The 15,846-nt window shown below is 35.2% G+C and overlaps 2 protein-coding genes across 2 annotated transcripts; one reads left to right on the top strand and one right to left on the bottom strand.

Moving 5' to 3' along the window:
- Nucleotides 1-3,040: 3,040 nt before the first annotated feature.
- On the top strand, nucleotides 3,041-5,634 carry LOC104896519 (ACD11 homolog protein). Its single transcript, XM_010683271.4, has 4 exons — nucleotides 3,041-3,388; nucleotides 4,029-4,201; nucleotides 4,653-4,798; nucleotides 5,102-5,634. The coding sequence occupies exons 1-4, from the start codon at nucleotides 3,194-3,196 to the stop codon at nucleotides 5,206-5,208; spliced, it is 621 nt and encodes a 206-aa protein (XP_010681573.1). The 5' UTR covers nucleotides 3,041-3,193; the 3' UTR covers nucleotides 5,209-5,634.
- Nucleotides 5,635-6,179: 545 nt separating this feature from the next.
- LOC104896518 (dihydrolipoyllysine-residue acetyltransferase component 4 of pyruvate dehydrogenase complex, chloroplastic) lies at nucleotides 6,180-14,275 on the bottom strand. Its single transcript, XM_010683270.4, has 6 exons — nucleotides 13,161-14,275; nucleotides 12,868-13,059; nucleotides 12,647-12,734; nucleotides 12,471-12,541; nucleotides 12,267-12,350; nucleotides 6,180-6,777 (listed from the first exon to the last, which is right to left on the bottom strand). The coding sequence occupies exons 1-6, from the start codon at nucleotides 14,073-14,075 to the stop codon at nucleotides 6,673-6,675; spliced, it is 1,455 nt and encodes a 484-aa protein (XP_010681572.2). The 5' UTR covers nucleotides 14,076-14,275; the 3' UTR covers nucleotides 6,180-6,672.
- Nucleotides 14,276-15,846: the final 1,571 nt, after the last annotated feature.

Genomic DNA, 15,846 nt, shown 5'->3' with positions numbered 1-15,846 from the left:
ACAATTTTCACGAAATGATGGTTTCGAAACTTTATTGTTCGACACCCCTATATGATCATCCACTCTTGTGTTATCCCCCCCCCCCCATGCAACTGATGTAGCTCTTTTTCTATTTCCATAACTGTGGGTTCGTATACCTTGTCCGTCAATCTACTCTCGTTCAAAACTGGTTGTTTCTCCATCCTTTGTCGTTCGTTATTCCTCTCTACTGTAATACCCTCCTTAACTGGGGGTCCAGGATCCAATTCTAGTAACATGACCGCTAGCTATTCAAGGACTTTCACTATACAATTACACTTGATTAAAGAAAGACTATTAAAGAGCATTCAAATCAGAACAGACCTAAAAAACAAAAAAAAAAAAATTAATCTGTGGATTTTCCTTCTAAGAAATTCACTTACAGGTCCTTACATGTAAAACATGCAATGAGGAATCCTAGTCATGAAATTTCTAGAGAAAGAAATTTACCAATGCCCTAGAGGCCATTTCTTTTGGGATTATTTTCATATATTGATAGGAGATTACATACTTAGTCATCGGCTATTAAAATGAAAATTAGTGTAAGGGTTAGAAAATCAAAATGGAACTAATCCAATAGGGCTTTAAAGTAGAAAAAAATTGTTAAGGTTAATATGTGATATTAGGCCCACAAGGGTTTAGTCCATATAAGCTCATAAATCCTTGAATCTGTAATGTGGCAGGTTCCAACTTCCAAGTGAATGCTTCTACATGAGCTCGACCCAAGGACAAAGAGTAAAATAAGGGATTGTGATGTAGGTTCATGCCTCCTTTGGACGTATTCAACACAAGCTTTTTTAAGTAGCTTTTAGTGTTTTGACTCATCAAAAGACTAATTAAAAATAATAATAGTGTTTGACAAGGTAGTGGTGTAAGTAGCTTTTAGTGGTACAAGTAGTGTTTTTAGTAGTATTTGTCAAAAGCTACAATTTGTAGCTTTTGGGGTAGCATTTAGTGGTGTATAAATTATATATAGAAGTTTTGTTTGAGTTTTTAACTAGCTATTTTAAAACAACTACTTTGACAACCTCTTTTTACTAAACACTAATATCTTTTACCGCTGCTTGGACAACTAACAGCTAATAGATACACATCAACCATTAACAGCTACCATCACAATTAAAAACGGCCACCACAACTACTCAGGCCCGGCCCTGAGGGGTGTTTGAAGGGGAAAAGGCCAAGGGCCCAAGGCTAAAAGGGGCCCAATCCTCTAAATTTTAAAATAGAAAAAAAAAATCAATTTTCACAAAGCAGTAAGTCACGCGCGTTCAAACTCAAAGTCTCAAACTCCTCGTCTTCTCCTCCTCTTCAGTTCTTCACTCCTCTCTCTCTCTCTCTCTTTCCAAGATCCACATTAAATTCTTCTTTTAATTTCCAAAATTTTCTCTAAGCTCAATTAGACTCATTGAAGTTTTCCATATTTCCCAAAAAATTAGCTGTTAGATTTCCCTTAAATATGGCAACGAGATTTTGTTTTTCTACAATTTAGATAGGGAAGAATTGAAAATTCTATAATGCAATACTCATAAGACTTAGTCTGAATCAAGTGAAATTATGAAATTAAAAATATGAGTAAGGTTTTTGGGAATTTTTTCGATTTTGATTTGGAAGTGAGTTTTGAGTTTCAATTTTGATTTTTAATTTCGATATTCACGCCTGACTGAGTGATGGTCGGAAGGTCATCGGTGGTTGCCGCCTGTTGGAGCCCATCACAGTCGTCAATTCGCTTCATCACTTAGTGGTTGCTTTCCTGTCCTGCGGCTGCCAAGCCTCTGTTCGTGTTGCCGGATTATCTCTGTCGCGCCGCCTGCCGCCTTCCCGAAAGATTGCTGCCGTAGTGACAAATTCATGGTGTTGTTATTCCTTTCTTTTGTCTGTAATATGATTTGAGTATTCTAATTGTTGTATTTCTATCATTTGTATTTCTGAATTTCTGTGTTTGATTTATTTTATTTGCAAATTACAATGTTGCCTAAAAAAAATTTATATGGAAGTGAAGAAAGGAAAAAAAAGATTGCTGAAGAGTTAATAATAAAAAAATATGTATAAGTTGCTTGAATAATTTTGTTTGGTAAATTCATTTGCAAATTTGCGTTCGGTTGATTAAAAAGTTTATTTCATAGAACTAGTATCAAATGGTTTTTATTTTGTTCAATTATAAACTGTATTTTGTAAAGGGCTCCAATCTATTATTTTGCCTAGGGCCCCAAAAAGACCAGGACCGGGCCTGCAACTACTGCAAACGAACACGTCCTTTCTCTTGAATTGACAATAAATAGTCTTTATCATGCTCCATGCAAGATGTTTATTCATTACAAGCCTAAACACTCGCAAAAAGCCACCAAACTTTATACTTTCAATTTCAACTCGTCATCTGACTTAAGCATTGCAGTGGGCTTGGGTTTACCCCTTGAAGGAAGTTTGTTCATCTTTGCAGATGGTCATCCATTATGAGATTCATCCACTTTTCATTGAGCCCACCAACACCCCCAAAATGGAACTACTAAACCATAAGGCACGCCACCAACATGGTATTAGTATAGCCACAGAACACCATAATGGAATTATATCAAACCTCAAAAGTCAAAGCACCAAAGTCAAATTTTTCTTAAACAATAATTTTAGGCTCATTTGATATACTAAACTGTAATTTTTTATCACCAAATAATTACAGTCAAAATACATATACATAGTTATCTTTTACCGTCAAACTATATATTTCTTTTTGACGGTAATTTAAATTTATAAATCGTGATTTTTTTTTTAGTTATCTTTTTTATAGTTATATTTTTTATATATAAAAAAGATAACTAAAGAAAAAAAAATCTCGATTTATAAATTTAAATTACCTTCAAAAAGAAATATATATATATATATAATATATATATATAATATAATATATATATATATATATTATATAATTAATATATATATAAGAGGCAACGGTTGAGGTGTTTTACCGTTAGCCGTTATAAAGTATATATTCCAATATTCCATTCCTTGTAATTTGTAAATACTAAATAGTAAATAGTCGTGCGAGCGAAACTTTTCCCCTCTCTTTCCTCATCTTTGTTTGTTTGTTTGTTTGTTTGTTTTGATATCTCTTAGAATAAAAATAAAGAGAGGGAAGAAGAATATGCGATGGTGAAGGTAAAAGAAGAGCAGAGCGGAAATGGCGTATGAGGAGATACAAGCAACGCCTCTGTCGGCAATTGCAGAGGCGTTCGAGGATCTTGCGGATACCGTTCAGAATAGCAAAGATGAACTCCGCTTATTGGCTTTTTGTGATGCCTGTGCCTTAGTTTCTATTCTCTTTAATTCTTTAGGCCTCGCTTTTAAATTTGCCGAGTTAGAGTATTGTGCCAAGGTATTAGTGCCTATAAATTCCTCATCTTTTTCACCTTTCATCGTCAATTATTATGTTTTGTCTTATCTTTCATAGATCATCAAATTATGTATGTTCAATCATCCACTTGTTAGATTTTTGCATATTAATGTTTGCATGAGACCTTCATCTAAATGTATATGATGGGTTTCTGTGGTGATTTATTTTGTCTTTTATTGGGTTGGATCTGGTCTTATTTCCTCATATATATCAGTTATCACCATTTTTTTATAACAAAAAGCAATCACTTTTAATCATATATATATATTAATTTTCGAGTCAGATGATATCAAATCTTCTTTTTTCGGGGGCGTATTAATAAATAATAATTTAATCCATCACATCCTGATCCTCCTGAACAAAAACAAATTTGAGAAATTTTAATGGTAGGCTTACAGTCTATGCATTAATGAATGTTGAATATGAAGATTCGGGGAATGAAGAATGTATATTGACGGAGGAGTCGTCTTTTACTACAGTAAAAATTACAATATAGAAAGTTGATTTCTTTGAAAGTCATCAATGTGACTTTCAATAATGTTTCCCTTAATTCTTACGGAATTGCTATCATGCGTAAATAACCTCTCTTTCCTTGTTTAACTTGTGTTTTGTAAATTTCCAGGTGCGGGGACTCTCAGAAGCATCAAAGATATATCCAACCTTACATAATATACTCGATGTTGATGTTCAAAATAACAGAGTGAAATGTCCAGGAAGCCTTTCACGTAACTTACGTAGAGTTAGACAAGGTCTCGACCTTATTCGAGCTTTATTCGAGCAATTCTTGTCCACTTAGTATGTACCTCTTCCTTCAACTCTACCATTTTATCTTTGTATCCATACATATCAACTCAAATTGATGCTAGTATTTCATTGTTGATTTATCTTATATTTGGCAAATTAACATCATGAATGTACTATTTCCTTCCTCGTATAAACATGAATTTAACAAGATTTCGCATAATATATATATATAGGTGAATATTTATAGTCAAAATTTGTGAAGTTTCACCAGTAATGTAGGACGCAGATGTATGCTGATATAGAAGTCATGTTTGATATGTTTCACTAGTATTTGGTGTTAAATTTCACTAGGCGCTTTTAGGCATTGGCAATCCAATTCCCTTTCCAAGACCCGCTCTTTAGAATATGGGCTTGTGGGACTCCGTGCAATAAAGGCTTGATCTAAGGCAACTGCACCTAACAAAAAGAGCTTCTAAAATAGCCAAATTTTGTAATATTTCAGTGACTGTTCTTTACGAGGAGCAGCTTCATCAGCTTATGCACAAACATGTGCCCCATACCATTCATGGGCAGTTAGGGCAGCTGCTTCTGCTGGAATGTATGCCCTTCCATCAAGAGATCAACTCCTAATAAGCCTGAAAGAAACAGGTTAGTTTTGGTTTTTTTATACTTCAGAAAGTGCTTTGATTGCCTGAAGCAAACATATCTTCACTAATATGATGGTAAATTGAACAACTTGCTATGAATAATAAGGAAAATGAAGATAATAATTACTTGAAATCGGTCAATTATTGTTCTAACTATTGATCTACAAAAACCAAGTGAATAGGACACTTTGTCTCAGCTGGTCTGTTTTTCTGCTAGTATAACTTATCATTTACTATATGTTTATCAAGAAAGGTGTGCCGTTTGCCTGCAACATCTAAGGTTGTGTTAACCTATGTTTTGCAGATGAATCAGCAGAGTTTAGAATGAGACGGTATATGAAGGCTGTAGTTCCAGTTATACAGTACATCGACGAGCTGTACATCACAAGAAATATTAATTTAGACTGGTAAAAGGTTTTGTTTATTGTGGGGATCATTAGAGTTCATTCTATCAAAAAGCCGTAAGAGATGTTGTCTGGTTCGTCAAGACGTTCGAGTGGTTTGTGATGATCGAGATTATGGTAGGACTTAGGAGCTAGCAGCATTATTGACGATTTTGTAGATCATATACAGGGTCCTTCCTCTCTTCTGCAGGATACTTTTCTCCCATCCCATTCAGGCCCACTGAAATTATACTGCTTCACCTTGAATAGAAGAATACTGTTAGTGTCAATAGTAGATATGTTTAGATGTCTAAGAGAATCTTTTTACTATAGATAAGCTTATTGTTACCAGATTGTGGTATTAAATCTCTGTAAATAACTGAGTTCCTTGACATAAATACTGATTTATCCAGTTTCATGTGTTTCCATAAACCGCAAGATTTGAAATCCTTTATGTTTTGCATCATATTGACGAGTGAATGTAAATATACCAAAGGTCCGTTTCTTAACATTACATATGCATTGAGCTTATACACAGTTATAAATCAACGCCTACTGTAATTGAATATTTAGACATTTTTCAATTCAATGTGGTACCAGTGCAACAAAGAAAAATTCATTATATCAGAATAGCCAGCTTCTAGCAAATGGCGGCCTAAGCCTAGCTTGCATTATTTCAACCATGCATATGCATGCGCCACAAGTTAAAACGCCATCAGTCTTCACTCTTGGGTGTGCGGTGTACCATGCCCCCATGTTCATGCCTCATGAGACATCAAGGTGTACCATGCCCACATCACACTGGGATGTACGATACAAGTAGCACACATTACAGAATCTCTTTTGAAAGACATGTACCATCCTCGAGGGCCTATACCCTTCTTGAATGCCTTTCTCATCACCTGCAAAACCTCATTGGGAAGATGGATGCAAAGAGGATTGGGGAGAAGCAAGCTGTTGAAGCCTGCGCTGCGCAAAAAATTAATACGAGTATGGTAATTTGGTAATAGAGCTATATTTCACCAACAAAGAAAAGAGCAAAGCTCTATTTTAAGCTTATACAGAATCTTGATACCAACACCTACTATAATTGAATCTCTGAGCATAGTTTTTCCAGTTTCAATGTGATACTAATGTAACAAAGGAATAATTGATTAGATGAGAACAAGGAACACAGACTAACCTAACAATACAAAGAAGCTTTCAGCTTGAATTGTTGTTTGCCCAATTTCAGAAACAGCGGGGTGGTAAAACTGATTGAAATATGGTGAAACTAAAGAAAGAATCTATCAAAACCAAAGAAACTGCTTATTTCAGTAAGTACAACACAACACTATTTCTGATGGTATATCTAAATTCTGATGTAGCCTAGGCAAGTACTCCAGCCATGATCTAGATCTGTGGCTACAGTAAAAGCTCTTCTGCTTCAGTCACGCATTAACTTTTAGGCTGCAAATTAGTAACAATAATATTTGGAGATCCATATGGTGATCTACATTGTTAGATTGTCTGGATTTTGGATGATATTTGAAAAGGTCTGGAGGAAAGCAGCCAAGTCGGCACCATAGATGATCCGGTGATCAGCTGTGACATTCACCTGCAGACAGTAAAAATAACATCCAGTGTCAACTACGCTATTTATCTATCCAAATATAATCATCCTGTCATAAACTAGCAAAATGACTACAGGACATCAATGAAATTGTTGCAGAAATGGGCAAAACAAGCATATGAAGAAACCTATCCACCCATCCACCCACAGGATGATGAGTAAAGCTAAAGCCAGGTTAAGAAATGAGAATCTGTGAGTTAAATAACACCATATAGGGAAACAATGTATGATAAAGCTCGCCTAGGGAGCTGGTTTACAAGGCGGAATCAAATTGCCTTCACAGTGCTCTAGGTGAGGCATTTTGCACAAAATAACAAGGGACACTAGGGTAATTGTCTGCTATTCTTTTTCCTCCTTCCGTTCATAGTAAACTTCACAGTTTGGTTAGGCATAGAGATTAACAATAGTTGTAATAAAAAGTGTGGAGATTGAAGAAGGAAAAAGAGTATAAAAACTGTTGAGAGCTTGTAATAAATCGATAATTGGAAGGGTACTTTAGGTATAAGCATTCTAATTCACTTATTAGGCTATGTTTAGTTCACCTGAAATTTTCTGATCTGAACTTATCTGATCTGATCTGAACTTATTTTTTCTGATCTGAACTTATTTTATCTGATCTGATCTGATTTGATTTACAAGATCTTATCTTTTATAAAATATATTATTACTATTATATTATTACTTTGTAAATCATTATTATGCAATACATTATAAGATCTTCTTTATAGATTACTATTATTATCATTTTATTTCTATTACAACTTTTACACAACTTTTATTATTAATAATAATTATTATTATCATTATTATAAGAACAACAATAATAATTATAATCATAATTATTATTATTACTAAAAATAATTATATAACTCAAGTCATTATTTTATAAGAACACTTATACAATGTTTCACACTTTCCCTTAAAAAAAAGTTTCATACTTGAGAAGTCGGCAAACTCAACTCTTTTTTTTCATATAAAATAAAATAAGATATACAAACAACTATGACTTTGAGCAAAAAATAAAGATATATCGTGCAACTTCAAATAGCTAGAGAGATTTGGAATTCGGTAGGAAGAGGTATACCGAATCTAAATTTATAATTTGTATCTCACTTAGCTTATTTTGAAATGTAATCCGAACTTAGTAGTTTCGTTGTCATGAATTTGAGATATCATTTTATATATTTCTTATTTTTGCGTCAATCTTATGTTCTGAACACTTGGCTTTTAATTTTCTATTATTTAATAACAGCAAAATAACTTAATATAGTAATAACAATGACATTTATAATGGTAACAACAAGATTAATAATAATTACCAATATTAATAATTAATAAGTACAACAACAATAACAATAATTCTTTTGAACAAATGTACTAGTAAATAATAATACTCTCTTTGTATTTTTTTATCTTTCTCACTTAGAATCTTGACACTATTTACAATTAGAGATAATATTTTAGATTTTTTTCAATATATAAGAAAAAATATAGTCATGTGGGGTCTTGTTTGATTCGTCTCAATGAGTACTTTATTAATATTCAATTATTATAATTTTTATTAATATGTAATGAAAGATATTTAATAATAATGAGTTTTTAAATATAAGCATGATATGATCTGAACCGATTTGATCTGATCTGATCTGGTCTGATCTGAACTTATTTTTTCTGATCTGAACTTATTTTTTCTAATCTGATCTGATCTGATCTGATTAGATCTGAAATAAGCAAAAATAAGGTGAACTGAACATAGCCTTAGTGGCTTGAGCAGGAAGCTAAGAGAATTAGTTAGAGGAGAGAGAGAAAAGCAATCATAATCCTATAAATAGAGGAGAGTATGAAGAATGAAATCATGAAGAAAATCATTAAGCGTTTACTTTAGTGGTTAGCTTGGGAGTGTGAAGTCACTCAAATACAAATTTCATTACTATCAATCAAATATCAGTTTCTAGTTCTTAATATTCCTCTTTGATCTGCCATAGCTATGTTAGTTCATTACACAGAGCCCAATAATATTGATTGATGGCATGGAGAGAGAAAAGGAGACTAATATTTCCTTCGTGTTTTCTTTACTTGCATCATATAGGCTGGACACACAATTGGAGGAGGAGATTAGTGAAGATAAACTGACAAATTAATTAAAAAAATTCAAAACACTGGGTAGAAGGAAGGCTTGTTATTAAGTTTTGAATTAATTTGTCTATTTCTATGTTGCTCAGACTCGGGTACCCATGTCCGACACGGATACGTGTCCAAGTGTCCAACTAGGCTATTTTTTGGAATTTTTTCTATTTTTTAGCCCAAAATGAAATGTCCAGGTGTCCCACCCATGTCCGAGTGTCGAGGATCCGACACGGATACTTGAGGTGAAATGAAGAGTCCGAGCAACATAGGTCTATTTACTTTCTCTAATCTCTTCTTTAATCTGTGTGCTGAACATACATGATGCAAGTATTAAGAAAAGGGGCGAAGTTTTTAAGTTTAAAAGAATTACTAGAAATAGAAGAGTGAAGTTCATTTCAAAATATCTCAAGAAGGAAAGTTTGAAGTTTATTTAACGACCTGAGGGAGCAGTGTTAACTGATATGGTCAGAAAGAGACATAATTATAGAAACATTAGTTATTTGGTCACATTTGTTGCTAATTTTTGATGTGATTGTGGGTAAACTACATAATTAATAACCCCTCTAGCTCTCTCCTGCCAAGGCTCTTGGATCCCATATCGCCAAAATGCAACTCAAACTTTCGATTCGCATTCACCAGTTGGAGGAGAAGATATGCAATCCACTTATTCTTTAAGTAGGAAATACTAGAAGGAAAAAATAATACGAGTAAAAGAGCCTGAAAACCTATTAATGAAATACACGCGTATAGACGTACTAATGACAATTTGATGATGATCACTGCAAATTGAAGAGATTGTAAACAAAAGTAGGCAAGTCACAACAGATCACACCAAGTTGACAATTATGTGCTCATCATTTCACCAAACATTCATGCTTCCATATAAAGCTTCAATTCTGTTGTCTATTTCACTTCTCTTCTTCTTGTAGACCATAAGGAGCCCAGTACAAGGTGAACCAAAAAATACGCTAAAGAACTTAATAAAGCCTTCCTAAAAGGATTGATGAGCCATAAAAACTTCATCACAGGTAAAAGAATTTCATTGTTTTTGACTTTGAATAACATAGAATATTTACTGCATATGCTAATGGCGTTCAATGCCCACAGTTCGTTTTACTCAGATGGCCTACTTCAAAATTTATCTTTTTGTGTTGCCTTCTAATCAAAATTCAATAACTTATCTATTAAAAGCTGAGGATCTTCCACTGATCCACTTCGAGACTGACACATAATATATATTGCCTAGTCGTAAGAGCTCATCACAAAGCTTAAGATCTTCCACTGACCCACTTTGAGACATGACGCTTGACGCATGATACATATTGCCTAGTCGTAGAAGTTCATCAAATGCTGGCTCAAATCCATCCAAACGGGCAAGCAGATAGACTGAGATCACTCAAAAATGGTCAAGTTCAAGCCATTTGAGATGACATACCCATGAACGGCTCTAGTTCATATAGCCATTAGAGCATCCACCACCATGAACTAAAAAAACAAGTTCACCCCCTCTATCTACCATCTACAATTTTATCTCTCAGCATCCAAGAAAATATAAATTGTCATGGCTCATGACTAAATTCACAAATCATCCCACTCATGACAGAAAAAAAATGTTCGTCAGTTTTCTCTCATCTACTGTTTACTTCAAAATTAACTTTTTATTGAAGTGTTGCAAAATATGGCAAAATAGATATCATTTTTTAGATCTCAAAAAAATATGACTATTCGTATTTTTTTTCAAATTTGTATTTTTTGAAATATAGCCATTTTAATTTGGCAAATATATTTTGTTACACAATTTTCCACTACTTGGTGGGGCCCACTTTTCTCATGACATAATTTTTTATTGTTCACCATGTGACCAATTCCTTGGTTGGTCACAATATGACAACATATTTTGCAAGTTGTTCATGATGGGGATGGTTTTTTTTGGTTTTTGATCCCATAAATTAATTTCATGTCATGGTGGTGGACGCTCTTATAGCAAGGATTTTTAGCTAGAAGGTGAAAAAAAGTGGGCATTATAACCAAAAGCTACTAACAAAAAGGAGATGAATATCGTCCAGCCTAGGTTTTTGACAAAAGAACACATTATCAGAACTTCCCTAGTTAGAACCCACTTTTACCCATTTCCTTACTCATATATATTTTTCTTGACACCTGGTAAAACCCCGAATTCTCTGCCCCTTCTCATAATCAACGTCAGATTGAAGATTTCACAGCTCCATGTGCCAGATATTGCTACCCCTTTCATAAGTCTAGAAATTTTTGTTTCATTCACTTTTCAGGCTTCCATTTTCCTCTCAGAAGTTCAAAATTCTCTTCCATTTAGGAAGCGAGTTATCTATTTTCAATTTAAATAAGGTAAAAATCTTTTTAAACCCTACAGCCCAACAAAATTTACATATTATGTCAACTGTAAATTTTGTCTGATTTACAAAATCAAAGGTGCTTTGAGAATGCAATCATCTAACTAGAAAAGTGAAAGAAGATGAAACGTGAAATGGTGTTGATAGGCTTAGTTAACTAATGGAAATGTAAACATAAGATACTAGCAGAAGAAGAACCTGGTTCACGAGATATTTCTTCCAATCTCCAGTGACAAGTAGGATCCCTGACTCAAAGTCTGAGTTTCTACACAAGTACCTCAAGGGAGCTTTTTATAAGCTATAACGACGAAAGAGGTTTCTTGTCTCCTGGTATAGTTAATTCAATGGACTCTAGTATCAAACAGATACTTCATAGGTCACTAGGCTCGTATTGGTACATCATTAAGAGAAAGGATATTTTGAGAACTGTCCAGCAATGAACAACAGAGAGGAAGGGTAGGCACACAACAAGTTGAATTACCAATATGTTCCCCTCTCTTGTTCACCCCAAATGGTTTATTTGATGATCCTTTCTCTTAAATTTTCTTATTTCAAGTATTAGTCTCCCTAAGTCTCCGAAAAACCTTTCATGATTGAATTTGGCACAAGTTTTAAGGATAATTGTTGAGCTTATATAGAAGGAGGTGGATGAAGATAGAGAGAGAGAAGGAACAAAAGGTGTTTCAGAAAGAGACAAAAGTATTGATGTGATGGAAAGAGAAGGAACAATAATTAAACCATTTCATTTTACTTGAAAGTGAAAGAGAACTTTGCTTGGACATTTGAATATAGTGATCTGAAAATTTATTTTTGTGATACACGGAGTAAAATATAATTAAACCGTTTCACCGTTGTGCAAGGAGGTAGCGATTTCTATTTTTCATTATGTCAAACGAGTTCCATACACCTATATAGTACATTAATGCTTCATTTACAAAGCTGGAAGTGCAAAATTAAGTGTCAGAAAGAAAGACTCACCAGCATTTTATTCTTCACTGAGAAGAAACCGTCGGAATCAGCAACAACAGTAGGCTTTGATGCTCCCACAGCCATAATGGCTCCCTGATTATATACATAGTAAATTTCCTATCTCTCAAAACGATGTTTTCAAGTACATTTATGCAGGGTAAGGAGTATTTTCAACAATAATCAACAGAGAGAAAATTCGATCGAGTGAATAACCTGGCCTGGAGGAAGAATAGCATCAAATCTGTCTACCCCAAACATGCCCAAATTGGACAGGGTGAAAGTACCTGTTATGCATAATTAGCGTAGATTCAGGCACTGCATTCACACTAAGAACAAGACATTGGGCACAGAGACAACATCAACAGTGAACAGAATCATATATCTCAAACCTGAATTGTACTCTTGAGGCTGCAATTGTTTCGAACGAGCCTTCTCTACCAGTTCTTTCCATTTTTGTGATAACAGATACAGATCCAACTGCACATATTACAGATTTTTTTGTCATTAGGATCCATCTCTACATGATAACTGAAGAGGATAATATGAGATATTGCATATTCTGAGACAAATTAATCTAATTGATCAAGAACCGAAACATAGGTTTTAATACCTTGTCTGCGTCCTGCAATACAGGTGTGATCAATCCACCATTGATTGCCACTGCAACAGCAATGTTTATACTACTATTATAAGTAAAGCTCTTCCCATCCTTACATGTAGCATACAGCACAGGATGCTGAACGAGCGCCATTGCTGCAGCTTTCGCTAGCAAAGCCGTCATCGTCACCCCCTTCTTCTTAACCTGATCACACGAAAATCATGCACACCACTTTCAAGAATTTAAAATTGACACCTTCACTAATCCTCTACAACTACTATAACCAGAAAAACTATATAATGTACCTTTTCATAAAGAGCATCAAGTGCATCAGTGACTATTGGATACCCAACCCGAAAAGTAGGTACCGACAGACTCTCCGCCATATTCTTCGCTACAGCCGCCTGCATTGAAGTGAACGGCACCACAGACGACCCCTCAATCTCAGTAAAACTACCACCACTGACACTACCAACCTTGGCAGCAGGTGGAGGCGGAGGCGGAGTAGAAGAAGCAACAGAAGACGGCGAAGCAATAGCAGGCGCCGGCTTCACAATGCCAGCCGCCTTCTCTACATCTTCCGGCGTGATCCTCCCAAATGGCCCTGTCCCCTTAACAGAATTCAATTCCACCTTATGCTGCTTTGCCAATTTCTTCGCATACGGTGTCGCCACTCCCTTCCTCCCTCCTTCCGCCGGCGCCGGTGGAGCAGCCACAGCCTCCGGAATTTCCACCGGAATTTGAGTTTCCGATGAAACCGGAGACTCCGATTTGGATCCTGATTTGGCAGCCCTAGCTTTAGCCTCATCAATTTCTTCCTCGGATTCAGCCAAGATACCAATAGGAGCTCCAACAGGTGCAGTTTCACCTTCAGGGACAACAATGGCGGCGAGAATTCCATCATAGAACGTTTCGACATCCATGTCGGCTTTATCGGACTCCACAACGACAACCGATTCGCCTTTACTAAGAACATCGCCCTCCGATTTGGACCACGAAACGATCTTTCCCTCGGTCATTGTAGAGCTGAGTGCAGGCATGAAGATCTCGCGGATTTTGGCTGATACATTGGCGGGCTTTCGGCGGGGTTTGGGAGGGAGTGCGGTGGAAGGACGCCATTGGAGAGAGGTGGAAGAGGATGAGAGAGAAGATGAGAAGGAAATTGTAGGGGAATTGGAATTGCAATTGGAGGGAGATAATTTAGTGAGAGAAGCCGCCATTGGAGGTAACGAAAGGTAGTGGGAGGAGAGAGAAAGATGAGTTTGTAATTATTTTGAGAGCGTGAAATGTGCAGGAGGAAGGGAGGAAAGAAAAGGGGGGAGTAGGCGGAGAAGACGAGGAGTGGAGGACTGATGAGTGTTAGTTGGGGACAGTTGAGACTTTGGAATTGGAACTTGGAAGGGTGCGATCTGGGTGTAGTACTAGCCACTAGGAGTTCTCAACTCTGAAAGGTTTTACTACTTTGGGCCTGGTTTTCCATACAATTTTGTTCGGGAATGCTACACTTAGCCCATGGCTGATGGGTATCGATCTCCGCCAAGGTCACTCATCTCTCCTTCAAATTTATAGGATTGAGATTTCACCTCAACTAAGGCTAGTTTATTCACCTTACCAACTTTTAAAAAAAATATTAATCTTAGTTCATGGTCAAAGTTGAGCCGGATGCACGATTTTTAAATCAAGGATAATGTAATAAACTTGGTCACGATACTTAAAAGACCAAATGTTAACGAGTATCCTTGGGTCGCTGGATGAGGAACTTATATTTATACATTATTCTTATTCATCACCATGTGTCACCTGTTAGCAAGATCTTATTTAAAATATTTTATTTTCAAAATATTACAACCTACCATATTGTTCAAAATTTAAGGTCATAAATTCCAAAATATGAAAATAAATAAATATTCCATATACAATTCTACTCTCTCCCAAAAATATGTCGTCGATATAAAGATGTTCAACAAGTCAAATTCTATTCATCTACAGCAAATTTTGTTGTTTGTTGATGTGATTTCTGACTTTTTAGTACAAATAAATACTATACTTGAATACTACACTCCTTCCTTTACTTCATTTCATTTCTTGAGGTTTCATACTTTATCTCTCTCTTCATTTCTCACTCGCTTTATAATTATTGTTTCCTTCTTCCTCAACCTTTATTTGCTATAATTTTCACATTTTGTTCCACTTTGGGGACAGTACCCCCAACGACCCTTCTGAATCTGCCGGTGGGTCAAAGTAAGTAAAAATAAATGGAGGAAGTATATTGGAAGAGGTGAGATCATCAGAAAAAATAATTCGTCATCACTTTAATTGCCTACAAAAGAATACAACAAAGGAATAAAAACACAAAGTTGAAAAAAAATAACAATACAAAAAAATGAAACATATTATTTTGTCCCTATGGTTGAGTCGATATTTAGTAGAGGCCAACTTTGGACGAATGTAGTTCATTATGACTATATTTGTACCCTCACCCCTGAACTCAATCTTTGGTTCACTTTGACCATCTATGGAGTCATGACGGGAAATATACATTGGATAAGTCCCTAATTTGTCCCTACGGTTTTCCCATATCCAAGTAGGTTTATCATTCTTCCTAAAAAGAATTGTTGGCTACTTCTTTCAAAATAATTTTCAATAAAACCTTAACAATGGGGTAGTCAAATATAATACGCGCTCACACCGCGTAGGCGAAATAAAAACATGCCTACAAGTGGTGAAATTCGTTTTTAAGGTAGTGGCTCTCTTATGACGCATGATTTATTCTTGTGATTTCAGGTTTAATCTTTTGATTTTTCAGTATTATTTCCTACAGTTACAACTATACATATTTATAACGTATAATAAGATAATAGTAAATACTTCTTTTGTTTCTAAACACATGCAATATTTTTACATTGCATTACTTTGTTCCTTAATATCTTTAATTATATACTCCCTCCGTCCCACAATACTCTTTACACTTTTCTCTTTCATCTGTCCTAA

This window comes from Beta vulgaris, chromosome 6, assembly GCF_026745355.1.
Source record: "Beta vulgaris subsp. vulgaris cultivar EL10 chromosome 6, EL10.2, whole genome shotgun sequence".
NCBI classification, from domain to species: domain Eukaryota; kingdom Viridiplantae; phylum Streptophyta; class Magnoliopsida; order Caryophyllales; family Amaranthaceae; genus Beta; species Beta vulgaris.
This window is presented reverse-complemented; position numbering and strand designations above follow the sequence as displayed.

What these genes read in the sequence shown, in the direction of transcription:
- LOC104896518 (XM_010683270.4), bottom strand. Translation starts at nt 14,075, where the DNA reads ATGGCGGCTTCTCTCACTAAATTATCTCCCTCCAATTGCAATTCCAAT. An exon ending in TATTGCAGGACGCAGACAAG is followed by an intron (nt 12,735 to 12,867) that starts GTATTAAAACCT and finishes TAATATGTGCAG; the next exon opens with TTGGATCTGTATCTGTTATC. An exon ending in GCCTCAAGAGTACAATTCAG is followed by an intron (nt 12,542 to 12,646) that starts GTTTGAGATATA and finishes TATGCATAACAG; the next exon opens with GTACTTTCACCCTGTCCAAT.
- LOC104896519 (XM_010683271.4), top strand. Translation starts at nt 3,194, where the DNA reads ATGGCGTATGAGGAGATACAAGCAACGCCTCTGTCGGCAATTGCAGAG. An exon ending in AGTTAGAGTATTGTGCCAAG is followed by an intron (nt 3,389 to 4,028) that starts GTATTAGTGCCT and finishes GTAAATTTCCAG; the next exon opens with GTGCGGGGACTCTCAGAAGC. An exon ending in GAGCAATTCTTGTCCACTTA is followed by an intron (nt 4,202 to 4,652) that starts GTATGTACCTCT and finishes GTAATATTTCAG; the next exon opens with TGACTGTTCTTTACGAGGAG.